The sequence below is a fragment of the Equus asinus genome, chromosome 28, assembly GCF_041296235.1.
Source record: "Equus asinus isolate D_3611 breed Donkey chromosome 28, EquAss-T2T_v2, whole genome shotgun sequence".
Taxonomy (NCBI): Eukaryota; Metazoa; Chordata; class Mammalia; order Perissodactyla; family Equidae; genus Equus; species Equus asinus.
The window spans coordinates 44,279,101-44,294,322 of record NC_091817.1 but is presented as its reverse complement, the minus strand read 5'-3'; the positions used below and the strand labels follow the sequence as shown (position 1 = coordinate 44,294,322).

Sequence of the window (15,222 nt, the reverse complement as noted above, 5' to 3'; positions counted from 1 at the left end):
TGTGGTCTATTCATACCATGGACTATTACTCGGTCATTACAAGGAGTGAAGTGCTGACACGCTCCAACATGGACGAACCTTGACAACACTATGTTAAATGAAAGAAGTCAGATGCAAAAGGCTACATGTTGTATGAATCCATTTATAGGAAATGTCCCGAAAAGGCAAATCTATAGAGAGAGAAAGTGGATTCCTCCTCAAAAAAAAAGTGGCAGCTCATGGCGGTAGTTATTCAATCAACAGCACGCATTTATTAGGCACCTAATGGGAGCACCTGGTGCCAGAAGCTAGAAGGACAGAGATAAACAAGGCACCACTTGCCTCAAGGAACTAGAGTCCAGGCTTTTCATTCCAGACCTAATTCTGGTCGGCAACTCTGCACAGCCAGACATCTTTGGAACCAACTTTAAAATGGGAGGTCATGCAAAGCCTCCTTCTCAAGAAAGGAAAATGACACCCAACTCATACCCCAGAAGACGGCCTGTTCTTCTAAGAAATAAATGAGCTGAGCAATCAAACAACTGAAACTAAGTCCCAGTGGTCAACTTTGGAAATTACTAGACTTCCCTCAACGTCAAATTCTCATCGAGAAGATTAGGAAAGTATCAACTTCACGGGGTTGGTGTGTGGATTACATGAGAGCACATCAGCAGCCTTGGCCCACAGTTCGGGCGCCACCCCACGTGGGCATGTTGATGCCATGGCGAGATCCACAGCCTTTAACCAACAGCAGAACTGAGCTGCTGGTTTCACAGCCTGGGACAGAATTAACGCCAAACCAGGAGAAGGAGCACATGTGACACTCACAAGACCCTCCCTTTGTGGATGAATTCCATATCTGCAGGAGACGTAAAAGCTGACAGACATCCAGATGCCAGCAAGAGTGGTAGGAGGGCACACGAGTCGGCACAGCTTTCCTGGGGACAACTGAACGCTGTGCCCAGAGCCCAGGACACAGCCTTTCCTTCCTCCCAGAAATTCTTTTAGAAATTTATCCTGTGAAATGGCCAGGGACATGCCTAAGAGTCAGCTATAAAAATGCTCCCAGGATCACTGTTTGAAGAGCAAAATAATAAACTACATGATGTCTGAAAATAGGAGACTGGCAAACAAATAAATAAAAATTAAAAAACAAGATGGAAAACGACAGCCACTTAAAACAAAAGGGAAGCCATATGCTTAGAATGGAAAGATTTTCATAATTGGAAACAACCTAAATGTCCATAATTAAAAGCTCAGGGAAGGGCCAGCCCAGCGGTGTAGCGGTTAAGTTCACACACACTGCTTCGGTGGTCAGGGGTTCGCAGGTTTAGATACTTGGCATGGACCTACACACTGCTCATCAAGCCAGCATCCCACATACAAAATAGAGGAAGATTGGCACAGATGTTAGCTCAACAACAATCTTCCTCACCAAAAAAAAAAAAGGACAGGTAAATCTATCAAGGTGAACTAGCTGAGTAAGACCACTAAGGGCAGTTAAAGCTACCGAGACTAACATGCATACCTCACAAACATTACATTATATATTAATTATAGATTAAAATTTTTGAAACAAATGTGAAAAATACATATAGGAATGATAATTATCAAATCGTGATACTGGTTTCTCTAGGGAGGGGTATACATAAGGACTATATTTATAATATTTTATTTCTTAAGAACAAACAAAACAGATCTAAAGCAAATATTATGATTTGTCTAAGTTGGTTAGAAAGGTGTATTCATTTCCTGTATTTCCTATAACAAATTACCAGACTCAGTGCCTTAAGACAACACAAATTTATGATCTTAAGTTCTGGACGTCAGAAGTCCAATGTTGGTCTCACTGGGCTAAAATCAAGGTGGCGGCAAGGCTCCCTTCCTCCTGGGGGTCCAGGGAAGAACCCGTCTCCTTGCTTCTCCCAGCCTCGGAAGGTGGCCTGCATCCCTTGGCTCGTGCCCCCTGTCCACCTTCAAAGCCGCTGATCTCATCACTCAGACCTCTGCTTCTTATCATCACGTCTCCTTCTCTGACTCCCACCCTCGTCCGTTCCTCTTTCACTTACAAGGATACTGGGATGACACTGGGCCCACCCAGATAATCCAGAATAACCTCCCCATCTCAAGATCCTTAACTTAATCACACCTGCAAAGAGCCTTTTGCCATATAGGATAACGCAGTCACAGGATCTGGGAATAAGGATGTGAACATTTGCGGGGGCTTTATTCTGCCTACCACAGAGTGTACAGAAATCATCGTTGTCATCATAGCAGCAGCCGCAGGTAACCCCACCCGAGGGCTTTGGGATACTCATGAGGCACTAGCCCTAAGTGTGCTACATAATTAGTCGCCTAATCCTCATGAGAACCCAGCGAGGAAGGCACTTCTAGCATCCCATTTTACAGATGGGGACGATGAGAAGCTAAATCACCCGTCCATGCTCACAAACATTGCAAGTGGCAGAGCCAAGATCTGAACCCAGGCAGCCGGACCCTAGAGGACATGCTCTTGAGGATACACGGTCTGTTGTAGTCCTTACACCAAGCTCAACATTTAAAATAGAAGAAGATGTCACAACGTAGCACAAAATAAAAAAGGCAAATTACTACAGAGTATTATGAAAGGACTGCATTTTGTAAAAGTGTATTTACATCTTGCAAAAAAAAGAAAAAGATCTGGCAGGGCGAGCACCAAGTGTTAACACGCCCTGCTCTGGGTGTGAGGAGAAGGGGTTGTTATGCTCATCCAGTTGTAGTTAAAATGTTGCTACTAATGAATACATGTTACTTCTTCAAGGAGAACAAAGTCAGAGTTGTTTCAATTAGGGGAAATAAAACAAGGTCAGAGGAGACCAGCCCAGAGCGGTCTTAAACAGGAAACCGGCCTGACGTTTGCCCTCGGCCAGCCCAGCTTGGGCCCTTCTTGCCTCCCGAGGACACAGGTCCTCCTCCAGCCAGGCCCCAGGGCAGCACGGGGAGCTGTTCCCACTAGCAGAGGCTGGCATGGGCCAGGATGGCCTGCAGCGGCTGGGCCTGGTGGGGAGGCGACACCGGGTGAAATCCAACCGAGAGGAAAGATGAAGCCAGAGGAAGCCAGCGGGACCGCTGGTCCTGAGGCTGGCGCCTCCGCCTGTGAGCCCCGCAGGGTCTTCTCCTCCTCCTGCGTTCTCTCTACCATGCTGCGCTCATTGTGACTTTGCTAGTCTCCATTCTACAAATTAGTAAATGCCCATGTTTTTCTTTCTCAGAACAGAATCCTTCTTCACACACACAGACACTTCACCCCCGCAAAACCCACTCCCACCCCCGGCCACCAGCAGGACTGTGTAAGATGAGAGCAGCACCTTACAGCTTCTTCCCAACTGTGCTGGGAGCATGGAAAAGGCCCCCTTTGCTCTAACCTGGCATCTTTACCGATTCTGTTTATAAAACTTCACCACTGCCCTGCTGACACAGCTACTCCCCCAACTCCAGGCTGCCCCAGCCTCGCAGAAGGAGAAAGGCGAGGAGCTGAGCTGCCTGCCTACACCAGGCTCAAATCCAAGGGACCTTAACCCCAATAGGACCCCTGCCCTGAGCCGCAGAAGAGCAGGAGGCGGCCGCCTGCACACGGGTGGGCTACACCGAGGCCTCCAGGCGCACGCAGACACAGGCACTGACAAGCCATCAGGGCAGGACGGGCGTGAGGCAGACTCTGTCAAGTGCACAGCATGCACGTTACATGGCATTCACAAAAGTAATCGTCACACCCATCCTATGGGGCAGCTCTGCCATCACCCCACCCCACAGACGAGAAAACTGAAGCACAAGGAGGCTAAGTGGATTGCCCAGGGCCACACAGGCAGTAAGCACAGGGCCAAGACCGGAACCACAGTATATGGTTAAAAGGGAAGTTGTCATGGAGATGCCCTGTGTCCACCCCAAATACTGCCATCTCCGGGGAGAAGGAGGCAGGCAGAGGCTGAGGGGGCATCCAGGTCCTTTCTCATCTGCTGACCTATCTGCGTGTCTGTGAGGCACCCGCTGTGGGCCAGGCACAGGCCAGGTGCTGGGGATTCCTCCCTGGTGAGCTGGGAGGCCTCACTCTGAGGGCAGGCATTGCCAGAGGGCAGGCAAAGTCGACACTAGGATTTCTGGCTTCAACGTCAAACTGCACAGCATTTAAATCTCTTGCAAGACAAAACAAGACAGCATGACTTTGCTGGCCTGATAGGCGAAAATGTACATTTATTATCTAAGGCAGACCGGGGGTGGGCGATAGGGATGATTCTCTTTCCAAAAGGATTCACCAAGGGATGCCTCTTATCAGCTCCCTCCCCTAGGTAGACACCCCTGAGAGAGCTGACTTGCACCAATTTTTCAGGAGCCTCTAATTACACGAAGTGGGGTACCCCTGCATCCCAGGGCTCGCCACTACTGCAGGGGAGAGATGCTTGTCCCAGACGCCTTTCTTGGTGATTTACCTCCAGGAGCTCATCTGATCCTCCTAGTGACCCTATAAGGTAGGTACTATCATTCTTCCCATTGAAGAGGACACAGAGGCACAGAGAGGTATGTCTCTTGCCCAAGGTCACACAGCTAACAAGTGATAGAGTCAAGATTCAAACCCAAGCAGGCTGGCTCCTCAGTCCCCATGTTCAACCAGGATCCTAGACCCCCTCTAAGGCCCCGTCCCAGGCCAAGACCACTGTAGCTAGGAAAAGAGATGACACCGGAATACAGCAAGGGCCCTTCAATTCCTTTACGACAAACTCCAACTTGTCTATAATATCTGCAGCCAAATGGACACATCAACTGCTGTGCTCGCCCCCAGTGTCCCTCAAGCCCCTTGTAAAGGGGAGTATACTCATTTGTTAGGGCCGCCACGACAAAAAAACACAAACTGGGTGACTCAAACAGCAGAAGTTTATGGTCTCAGAGTTCTGGCCGCCAGAAGTCTGGGATCAAGGTGCTGGCAGGGCTGGTTCTGAGAGCTGGCAGGGAGGGTCTGTCCTGCCTCGCTCCTAGCTGCTGGTGATGGCCGGCAAGCCTTGGTGTTTCTTAGCTTGGAGATGCATCACTGCAATCTCTGCCTCCATCATCGCACGGCCTTCTCTCCGCGCGCGTGTGTGTGTGTGTGTGTCCTCTTCTTTTAAGGCTTCGCCACATGAATCAGGGAGGGAGACACAATACCACCCATAACAGGGACCCACCTCTGCCCATAAGCCCCGAAGAAGCCAGGCTACGTTCCCCAACAGGAGACCCACCTAAACTGCCCCTCACACCCAAGGTGACCAGAGAGGACACTGGCGCCGAAACAGCCAGTCCCCGTGCACTGGGTCCAAAAGAGCCGGCCGATCAGAGGCCTCTCTTTGGAGCCTGGAGAACCAAAACCTTCTGATGGGGCTGCACAGAGTCAAGGTGGAGAGGGGCTTTGCTGGGGAGGGTCTAGCCACAGCCAAGAGGACACCTAAGAGGGCTGACAACACCTGTCTACGGAGAGATGTCACCACCAGTGGTGCTTGTCACAGACAGGATGGGAGAGTCCTCAGTGCTGCCACCTCCCTTTCCCATGGGAGGCTGTTCATTTTCCTAAATTCTTACAGGACCCCCACAAATCCCTACAATCATTCTATTCTCCAGCCATCAGTGGGGTGCCAACAGCCACCTCTGCATCCTCCAAAATTAGGGGCCACAGAAGAGCCCACCAAACCTATTTCCCTCTCTTCCCGGAGCACAGCTAGGCCACGTCTCCCAGCATCCTTTGCAGTTAATCATGTGCATGGTTCTGGTCAATGGAAGGTGGGAGGAAGAGGCACACTGGCTTCAGGCCTGGCCCGTAAAATCCTCCCAAGCTGTCCTTCACTCTTCCTCTTCCCCCAAGTGCTGGCTGCACACAAAGGATCCTGAGGTGGCCTCAGATGCCTTAGGGGATGGTGGTGCCCTCAGACAGCAGAGCCCCACTCCCAAATCCCACTGGATCATAGACTTGAGTGAGAAACTTGTATCATATCAAGAAATCACTTGTCACTGCAGCTAGCATACCCTGACTAACATGGAAGCTTCACTGCTGTACCCTCTGCCTGGAATGCTCTTCCCCAACAGCTTCCCATGGCTCCCTCCTTCTCGCCCTTCAAGTCTCAGCTCAAAAGGTCACCTCCACATTGAGGCTTCCCCAAGGCCTGCCCTCCTAAAATAGTGCTCTTCACTGTTACTCTGTCCCAGTGCTCTGTTACTTTCCTTCCTGCATCCACCACAATCGAAAATGATTAAATGACTAGTTTGGCTTTTTCTGTATTTCCTATGAGACCGTACACTCCTCTAGGGATCTCCTCTGTCCTATTCACTTTATCTCCAGTGACAAGCATAATACCTGACACACGCCAAGTCCTCTTTGAATATCTGCTAAATCAACAAAGGAACAAACGCTAAGAACATCAAGTGATTGCATCCAGGTCAGAAAACAACCCTTGAATAACCACAGAAACCAGCTCCTCCACTGTCCAACATACAAGCAGGCCTGTGTCAATGTCAAGAATAAAAATGTCAGCTCCATTTTTCACACCAGCAGGCTCCAATGTGGAGAACCGGTACCCCAGACGGGGAGCAGGACAATCCACTGGGTACAGGAAGGAAAATCATTATATAAGTGGAAATTCTAATATTTATCTCATCCTTTCTACAACGCCATTTCCATTTGATGATAATGACAACGATGATGACAAGAGCGGCTAACGCTGAGCGCCTGCCTCCTCTGCGCCCAGCTCTGTTGACAGCAGTTTACATACATTACTTCACTTAATCCTCACAACAACCTGATCAGGCAGGCTCTTTACTTATTCCCATTTTACAGATGTGGAAATAGAGGCACAAAGAGGTGACATGACTGGTCCAAGGTCACATCCCATTTAGGTGGAAGGGCTGGGATCTGAAACCGGGCTGCAAAGTCTGTGCTATTGTAATACATAACTGCACGTCTATAACCAAAAATTAAATAAGTTTACAGACGTTGGGGACACTGGCTGAATCTTATTTCTCACGGGATGCTTGACTGAAAGAGCTTGGGGACCACTTTCAGACAAGGGATTTCTTCTTAGATGGAAAATGCCAGTGAAAAAATATCTACTTCTCCATTGTTTAGAAAACATTTTGATAAAATAACAATTTTCAAAAATATTCATTTTTAATGGATAAGAAGCGCAAGGATGGTTTCCTGAGATCCAGCTATACAGACGGGGCTGAGACACAGCACAACCTCCTTTCACTGCTCCTGGCTCTCTCACCACTTGTCCACACCGTGCGGTCTCCTCCTGGCACGTCGGTCTCCCCCACTAACCAGCCATCTCTAGAGGCTCCTTCTTCTTGGCATCTCGGCACCCGGCCGAGCGTGTCCTCTGCACACATAAGGAAGAGGTGCATTTCCCTCTTGTAGCAAAGAAAGCCTAAACGATGCTGTTGTTCTTGGGTTCCAACCAGGGTGCTTCTCTATCACACACAGAACTGAAACATCTCTGAGATCACAGAGGAGGAGAAAGCAACACAGAGTAGGAAGAAGATAGGAGACTCCAAAGGCAGACAGACTGAGCACAAATTATAGTTCTGTCCCTTGCTGGCCGTGTGGCCTTGGGCATGCCACCTAGCCTCCCTGGGACTCGGTTTCCTCATAAATAAAGTGGGGAGGATTCCTGCTTCACAGGGTCACTGTGAGGACTTAATGAGCTGTTATAGGTGATGGGCTTACACTGGGACTAGTACACATGGAGCGGCTCTCATCATCATCATCATCATCATCAGGCAGACAAGCTAAGAACCTAATACCAGGAAACAGAACAGCTCCTATTTTTGAGAATCCCTCATTCATGGGCAGCCACAACTTGCCAAAAATAAGCAGATGGGGAAAACATGTGTAAGCGAAAGTGAAAACTTCAGGATAAAAGCTTATTCAGTGGAAATGGACACAGTTCAAAGCCTCAAAGGCAGGTGCTCGCCGCTCCAGCCCTATCCAACTCCCCAAACAGGTGGCACCACATTCCAAGCCTCCCAGGTGGACAAGACAGTCCCGAGACCCCGAGGGGTCAACTCAGAAAGGCCCCCTGAGTGGGCTCCTTTCCACCTGGAGACTGCTCAGCTGGGGCCCCGGAAGAAGAGAAAAACCACACAGGCAGCACTTCCCAGCAGTTCCACGAGCTCCCTGCCTACATTCGGAGGCTCTCAAGGAGGCCAGTGGGGGAAGGAATCCCGGGCACCACCTTATCCATCACCCCTGGAAAGCAAGCGGGAGACGGAGGGCCAGGAAGTGAGTGGCTGGCTGAAGATCCAGTCTCCTCCATTCGAAGTCAGCCCATGTGACTCCCGCCCATCACCTTTTTTCTTTTTTCTCTTACTGTATTATGTTTCAATTATGCAATATTTCCCGCCTATGAAAAAGTACATGAAATAAAATCCATTTGATTCTCACCCAATAAGGTAAGAACTATTATTATTTCATTTGACAGATAGGGAAATGAGGCACAGAGAGGTCAAATAACTTGCCTCGGATCGCGCACCTTGTAGGTGGTAGAGCTGAGATCTGAACTACGAGTCTGGATCCAAGTCCAGGTGTTCTCATGGTCTCTTGGCTCCAAGGTGGCCACCATCAATTCCTTCCCACCCTGGATGTGCATGCCACCCCCTCTCCCAGAGAAGGCTCTCCATACCTTGAACCTGAGCTGGCCTTGGTGAACTGAGCTGGTACAAGTGACTTCCTGGGACTCTTGGAACACGCACCCTAGGGCGATGCCAGGTGCCATGTAAGAAGTCCAACTACCATGGGACTGCCAGGGGGCAGGTGCTCAGTCAACTGCTCCAGTTGAACCTAGTCTTCCAGCCATCACCATCAAGGTACCAGATGTGGGAGTGAAGATTCTGGAACCTTCCAGACCAGGTGACATACCAGTTGAGTACCACCAAATGACCTCAGTCCAGGCCACAGAGTAGAAGAATCACCCAGCCAAGCCCTGCCCAAACCTCTGACCCACAAATCTGCTCGCTCACATTCAATGGCACCTGCTGAGCCCACTTCGGGATGGCCAGCCAGCCGGCCACCCGGCAAGCCCCTCCCTCAACTCTCTACCCAGGCAACTCCTCCACTAGGAGGCCCCCCCAATTCCTCACCACCTCCCCACACCCAGATGGCTGAGAGCCCTCCTTCCTCACACGGAACCCTCACTGTGGTACTGCTCACACCATCCTGCGATGGCCGGTTGCTGATCTGTCTCCCTTCCAGGTCAGGGACTCCATCCTTCCTCCTCTCTCTCAACAGAGTCTAGCACCCAATATGATGGCAAATATGGACCGACCACTTGATACAGCTCCACCACGACAGGGTCCAAAGAGAAACCCTATTATAGCCAGCGACATCCTATGGCTCTAAGCAAAGCAACACGTGACGTTAGACGAGGGTTTCTCAACCTTGGTACCACCAGCATCGTGCACTGGATAATTACTTGTCGTACAGGCTGTCCTGTGCCTCGTAAGACGTTTAGGAGCATCCCTGGCATTGACCCACTAGATGCCAGGAGCACACCCCCATCCCAGTTAGGACAACTAAGAATATCTCCAGGCATTGCCAAATCCCCCTGGGGGAAGGGGGAAGACAGCCCTGGATGAGAGCCACTCACTGCTTTAGACAATGGGATCCATGCGTGTCTACCCTCACCCAGGCCTGCACAAGGTTTATGACACCCATCCAGAAGTCACCTGCCACTTGCGAAGTACCCTAGAACTGCACGCCCGTGCTCCTTCATGCTCGCCTGCCCCTTCTAGACCTCACAGTAACCTGCAGGTTCCTGCTAACTAGGCCCCTGAAGAAACGCTACAGCTGGGGGTTCCCTCAGGAATCACCCTCACGACAGAGGCTGGAAACGTGGCCCTGGGAGTCCCCATCCTGGGCCCGGAGGCCTGTGCTCTCACAGTGCTCAGGCGAGCACCACTGCTAAACTCTTTACCCCACACCTGGCTTTCACTGTCGCTTTACAAACACACGAGCACAGCCCCCTCACACAGGATGGCCAGAGCGAGTTCAAAACCCCAAACCCAATCACATCAACCCCCTTCTGAAAACCCTTCAGCGGACCCCTGCTGCCCTCCAGAAAGAGCCCAAACGCCTAGGCGAGACTTTGCCACCCCGGACAAGCCGGGCATGGCCCATTAGCAGCAACAACGGCAAAAGTAATAGCAGCTGCTCCACGGGTTGAGTGCGTACCCCACGCGAGGCACCAGGTCGAACCCCTCTGATGTATTTAGCCGCTTATCCTTTCCCAACCACAACCCTGTGAGGTGGACACCAGTACTATTCCCATTCTACAGACGAGAGAGTTAGAGCTCAGAAAGCAGATGTAACCTGCCCACGGCCACACAGCAAAGTTCATCCAATGATGCTGGACAAGCCCCACGCTGCTCAGACCTAATGACACAACGACGGCTCCCTGGGAGTAGAATCCAGTTCAACTCCTGTGGTATCTCAGTACCTAGCACAGCACCGGGCAGAGTCGGCATCCAGATATGGGCGGATGGAAGGATGGACGGATCTTCTCTAGAGGAGTAGTTAACCAAACCCAGCCAGTCTCCAGGACCACCTGGGGAGCTTCATAAAATACCAACCAGCTAGTAACTGACAGTCATCCTCAGCCTCTCCAGGGAGAAGGAAGAACTGCTTTGTTAACTGAGTGGGGAAAACTGCAGGGCATGGATTTCAGGAGCCAGAATCCTGTCTTGCGCCCCTCGGAATGTGCTTCAGGAGACGGTTCCAGTAGGCTGTACTTTTAAAAAAAATCCAGGTGTTCCTGATGGTCAGCCAGGCTTGGGACCCACAGGTCAAGAAGAGAAAGGACCCCCCCACCCCTCTCAGTGTGGCACACCTGTATTTACCATCAGCGGCCGTCCGCCCCCTGAGGCCCCTACCCCCGCCCCAGCTGCAGCAGGTCTCTGGGCCACCTGGGAGGTCGAGCGGGCCAACGCAAACAAGACTGGGGGGAAAGTTGGCAGTCTCCACACACGGGCATTTTCAAAACAGGGCTTGTGGCTCTGTGCCATCTGCGACCTGCTTGGCTCCGAAGCCAGGAGAAACCTTCTGGAAAGCTGTTTAATCTCACCCATAATAAGAGAAACCAAATGAAGAACTTTGCCAAGCTACCAGAGTCTTCCCATGAATGGCCAAGTTCAGAACTCCATGGCAGTGTGGAGAGAGTGTGGGCGACAGGGCCCCTCACACCTCGTGGGCTTTTGTGGGGCGCTGCCAAATTGCCCTTGAAATTTAAAACACCCCATACCCTTTAACTCAGAAATAACACTTATAGGAAGTTCTCCTTCAGATATACCCCTATGTGTGCATAAAAGAACAATGCAAGGGTAACCCTCGCACACTGCTGGTGTGGGGTGTGCTGGTGCTGGTGGTGGACATGTAAAATGGGGCAGCCACTTGGGAAATAGTCTGGCAGCTCCTAAAATGAAAGCATAGAGTTACCACATGACCCAGCAATTCCACTCCTAGGCAAATACCCAAGAGAAATGAAAACATACGTCCACACAAAAACTTGTACACGAATGTTCACAGCAGCACTATTCATGATAGCCAAAAAGTGGAAACAACCCAACGTCCACCAGTGAATCAATGGATAAACAAAGTGTGGAATAGCCATATGATGGAATACTATTCGGCCACATAAAGGAAGGAAGTCCTGAGACACCTTACAACGTGGGTGACCCTCGACAACGTTATGTTAAGTGAAAGAAGCCAGTCACAAAAGGCCACATATTATATGATTCCATTTATAGGAAATGTCCAGAACAGGGAACTCTATAGAGACAGAAAGTGGATTAGCAGTTGCTTAGGCAAGGGGAGGAGGATGGGGAATCCAGGATGACGGCTAATGGGGACAGGGGTTCTTTTGGGGGTGATAAAAATGTTCTAAAATTGATTATGGTGATGGTTGCGTATATCTGTGAATATACTAAAAGCCACTGAATTGTGCCTTTTAAATGGGTGAAATATACAGTATGTGAATTATACCTCAATAAAGCTGTTACCAAAAAAAAAAAGACAACTGCAGGCATAGCTGCTGCAGCTAATAGAAAAAACTGGAAACAGCCCCAATGTCCACCTCCAGGGCTTAGCCTGTGATGCTGCAGCTAGAACACTCTGTGGCCATGAAAGAACAAGGGAGAATCATGTGTTGATAAGAAACCACCTCCAAGATAATTATTAAATTCAAAAAAGAAATCAAGGCGCAGAAATGTCTGCAGCAGGTACCCATTTGTGTAAAAAACATGGTACACACATCATACGAGCACAGAACAGTTGTGGAAGACAAAAGAGCTTGTCTCTGGAGCACGGGATGGGGTTAGGGAAGAGAGACATTTAGTGATGAATTGTTTGATTTTCCACCAAGCGGACATTTTAATTTTTCCATCAAAAAACAGTCAATAAAAAAATGCAAATTAAAGCAAGTCTCTGCAACTGAAAATTGCTTAAGTCTCCTCACTCTGCTAAAAACAGTTTAGAAACTTTAGGAATAGAACCAGATGCCCAATCTAAGGTGGGGTGGGGAAAAGAAGAGACCCACACCAGGACCAGAACATCATCTGAAATCTACAGAACATTCAATGACGCGCTGCGTCCACATGGAGCTGAAGGCGAGGCCTCTCGCTCTGCGGTTTGCAGTAAAACCAAAAGGCATCTGGCTACCAAGCTCTAACTTTCTGCAAGCTCCGGCCAGGTAGCCCTCCAGAGGGCAGACAGCTTGACCATCACTGGGAACCAGACGAATCCTGATGCCGGCAGACCAGGAGCGCACCCCCTGCCAGCCCAGGGGAGCCGTGTGCATGTCATTTCCCAGTTGGCCCCGAGAACCTCTGCCGCCTCACCAGCTTTCTGGCTCAACTGCCCCTCTTGCTCCAAATGCCATCACAGACCCAGACAAAGTGGCCACGCTTTTCATTTTCAGAAAAGAAGAAGGTATCAGACCAACAACAATGGAGTGAGTGCGGAAGGCAGGAAGGTGAGACGGCGCGGGGCCGCACCGCCCCGTCCGCTGGTACTCACAGAAGCCCTCGATCTTGTCGGCCGTCTTGCTCCAGGCCACCTGCCGCGTCTCCATGATCACCTGGACGGTCCTGCGCTCCGGCGTGGACTTGCGGAAGCTGAACACGGTCATCACTGTGCCCAGCTCCAGGGCCCTCTTGATCTGACTCTTCTCGTATTCTGGAAGGGCACTCACGTTGACCATGGTGTTCATTGTTGGCCACTCCAGGGAGAAGGAAGCAGTGAGGGAACAAGGAGGCTGGAGGGCAGAATAAAGGAGTGAATTGGTTGTAGTTAACAGAGGGGATTTAGTTAACAGGGGTTGGATTTCAAGAGCCAAAATCCTGTCTCATGCGCATCAGGATGAGTTTTAGAAGGTTCCAAGGGCAGGGAATCACTGACCACTCAGAGAACCCAGGCAGGACACACAGAGGTTTAAATGGAAGTGGCGGTGTGGGAGGAGCCCCCTCACCTCAATGACCCAACCGTTATCCCGGCTTTGAATAACCAAATTGCCCCAGCCTGGCTGTGATGCCCCCCACCCCCACACACACTTCTCTGCTGTAGAAGATTTGAATAACCAAAGCAGCCAGACAGCCACCTCCCACCACCCTCAACACCAGCATCCTTTTCTATCCTGCCTAAAGACTTCTAAGCATCCCTTTACTTCCTAAGTGAATACGTCCCTGGAGACCTCTGCATAGAAATGGGGCCAAATGGACAGAAAACATCAGGGCCCAGCAGCCTCCAGCTCAAATCCCGGCACGGGTTCCTGCGGATGTGTGGGCAGGCTGTGTGACCTCTGCAAGCCTCAGTTCCATCCTTTCTAAAACGGAACTGTAAGGACCATTAGGAAGCCTGAAATCCGACACCACCAGCAAAGCCCCCAGCGTGCGGCTCTGCGTCCCGGAGGTGCTCTAGATGGCCACTTATTCCCACGCGCGGTCAACCTTCATCAGAGAGGGGCTGGGGCCCAAAATCTTGGAGCCATCCTCATCTGGTCTCTCTCACATCCACATCCGATCCTTCAGCAAATCCAGAATGCAATCCGTCTCGTCCCTTCACTGGTTCCTCCTAGGATCTTACATTTGGATGATTCTAATCACCTTCTAACCGGTCCCCCTGCTTCTGCCCAGCCCCCTACAGTCAACTCTCAGACCAGGAGCTGGAAGAATGCTTCTAGAACAAGAGTGAAATGACATCACTCCTCTGCTCATCCCTGCACTTGCTCCCTGAGCCCTCTCTCTGCACCCCACCCCCCAATTTTGCCTCCCAAACATCCAAAGACACACTGCCTGCCACTCAGAGGGGACGTGTACTGAAGGCTAGTGAGCTGCAGACCCTACGCCAAGTCACTTAAGCCCCCTGGGTCTCGTTTCTACACTTGCAAAGGGGAAGAAAGATTATAAGAATCTCCAAAGGTTCTTGTAAGGATTAAAGCAGAGAGTATCTCACGCCCTGAAAACTTGATGCACAGTCAGTGCTCCTACACTTAACTATTGTTACTGCTGCTATCAATTATTCTGTGTGTCTTTATCTCCTCCGCTTCCTCCAATCCCTTTAGGAGCCCACACTTGTTACTCTGCAGGGGCAGGTGTTCAGCCAGGGCTGTCTGGGTCTCCACTCTGACTCTGCCTCCCCACAGCCTCCTGCCAAGCTGCTCACAATCGGGGCCTCGGTTCCCTCATCTGTCAAATGGGGATAACAATACCACCTCAAGGGGCACTGGATGGACTAAAAGCTACAGTGTATGCACAGCCCCCAGCATCTAGCCAGGCCTCCATCATACTAATCAGCCAGCTGGTCAATGCCTTAATCCAGCGTCAACTCTAAGCCAGACACTGAGCTGGGAACCACTATGCAAATACAGGGGGATGGGGAGAGGCCCAGGCCTTGCCCTTTGCCCCCTCCTCCCTCCACCTCACACCCAGAGCCAAAGGCACCTCCCCACATGTGCTGACAGCTGGAGATAAAATCGTGAATTACACCTGCTCTCTGCCCATTAGGAAAGAGACGAGTCAGCTCAATGATTCTAATGTAAAGAGGTAAACGCAGCAGCAGAGAGATGGGGGCGGGGGGTGCCAAGGGAGCAGTGGGAAGGGGCCCCGAACTTAGTCTGAGGTGAGGCTGGGAGCTTGGAGCGTTCCAAGAAAGCTTCTAAGGGAAGAGGGCATCTGAATCCAATCTTTAAAACAGATGAA

At 50.6% G+C, this 15,222-nt stretch overlaps 1 protein-coding gene across 1 annotated transcript in view; it reads right to left on the bottom strand.

Annotated features, from left to right (window-relative positions):
• The window catches only part of PLCG2 (phospholipase C gamma 2), a 155,479-nt gene that overhangs the window by 136,953 nt on the left and 3,304 nt on the right, over positions 1-15,222 (bottom strand). The window contains exon 2 of the mRNA XM_070500217.1: positions 13,043-13,280. Within this exon, the coding sequence (XP_070356318.1) occupies positions 13,043-13,235 (193 nt within the window). The 5' untranslated portion in view covers positions 13,236-13,280. The remainder of the gene's footprint in view (positions 1-13,042; positions 13,281-15,222) is intronic.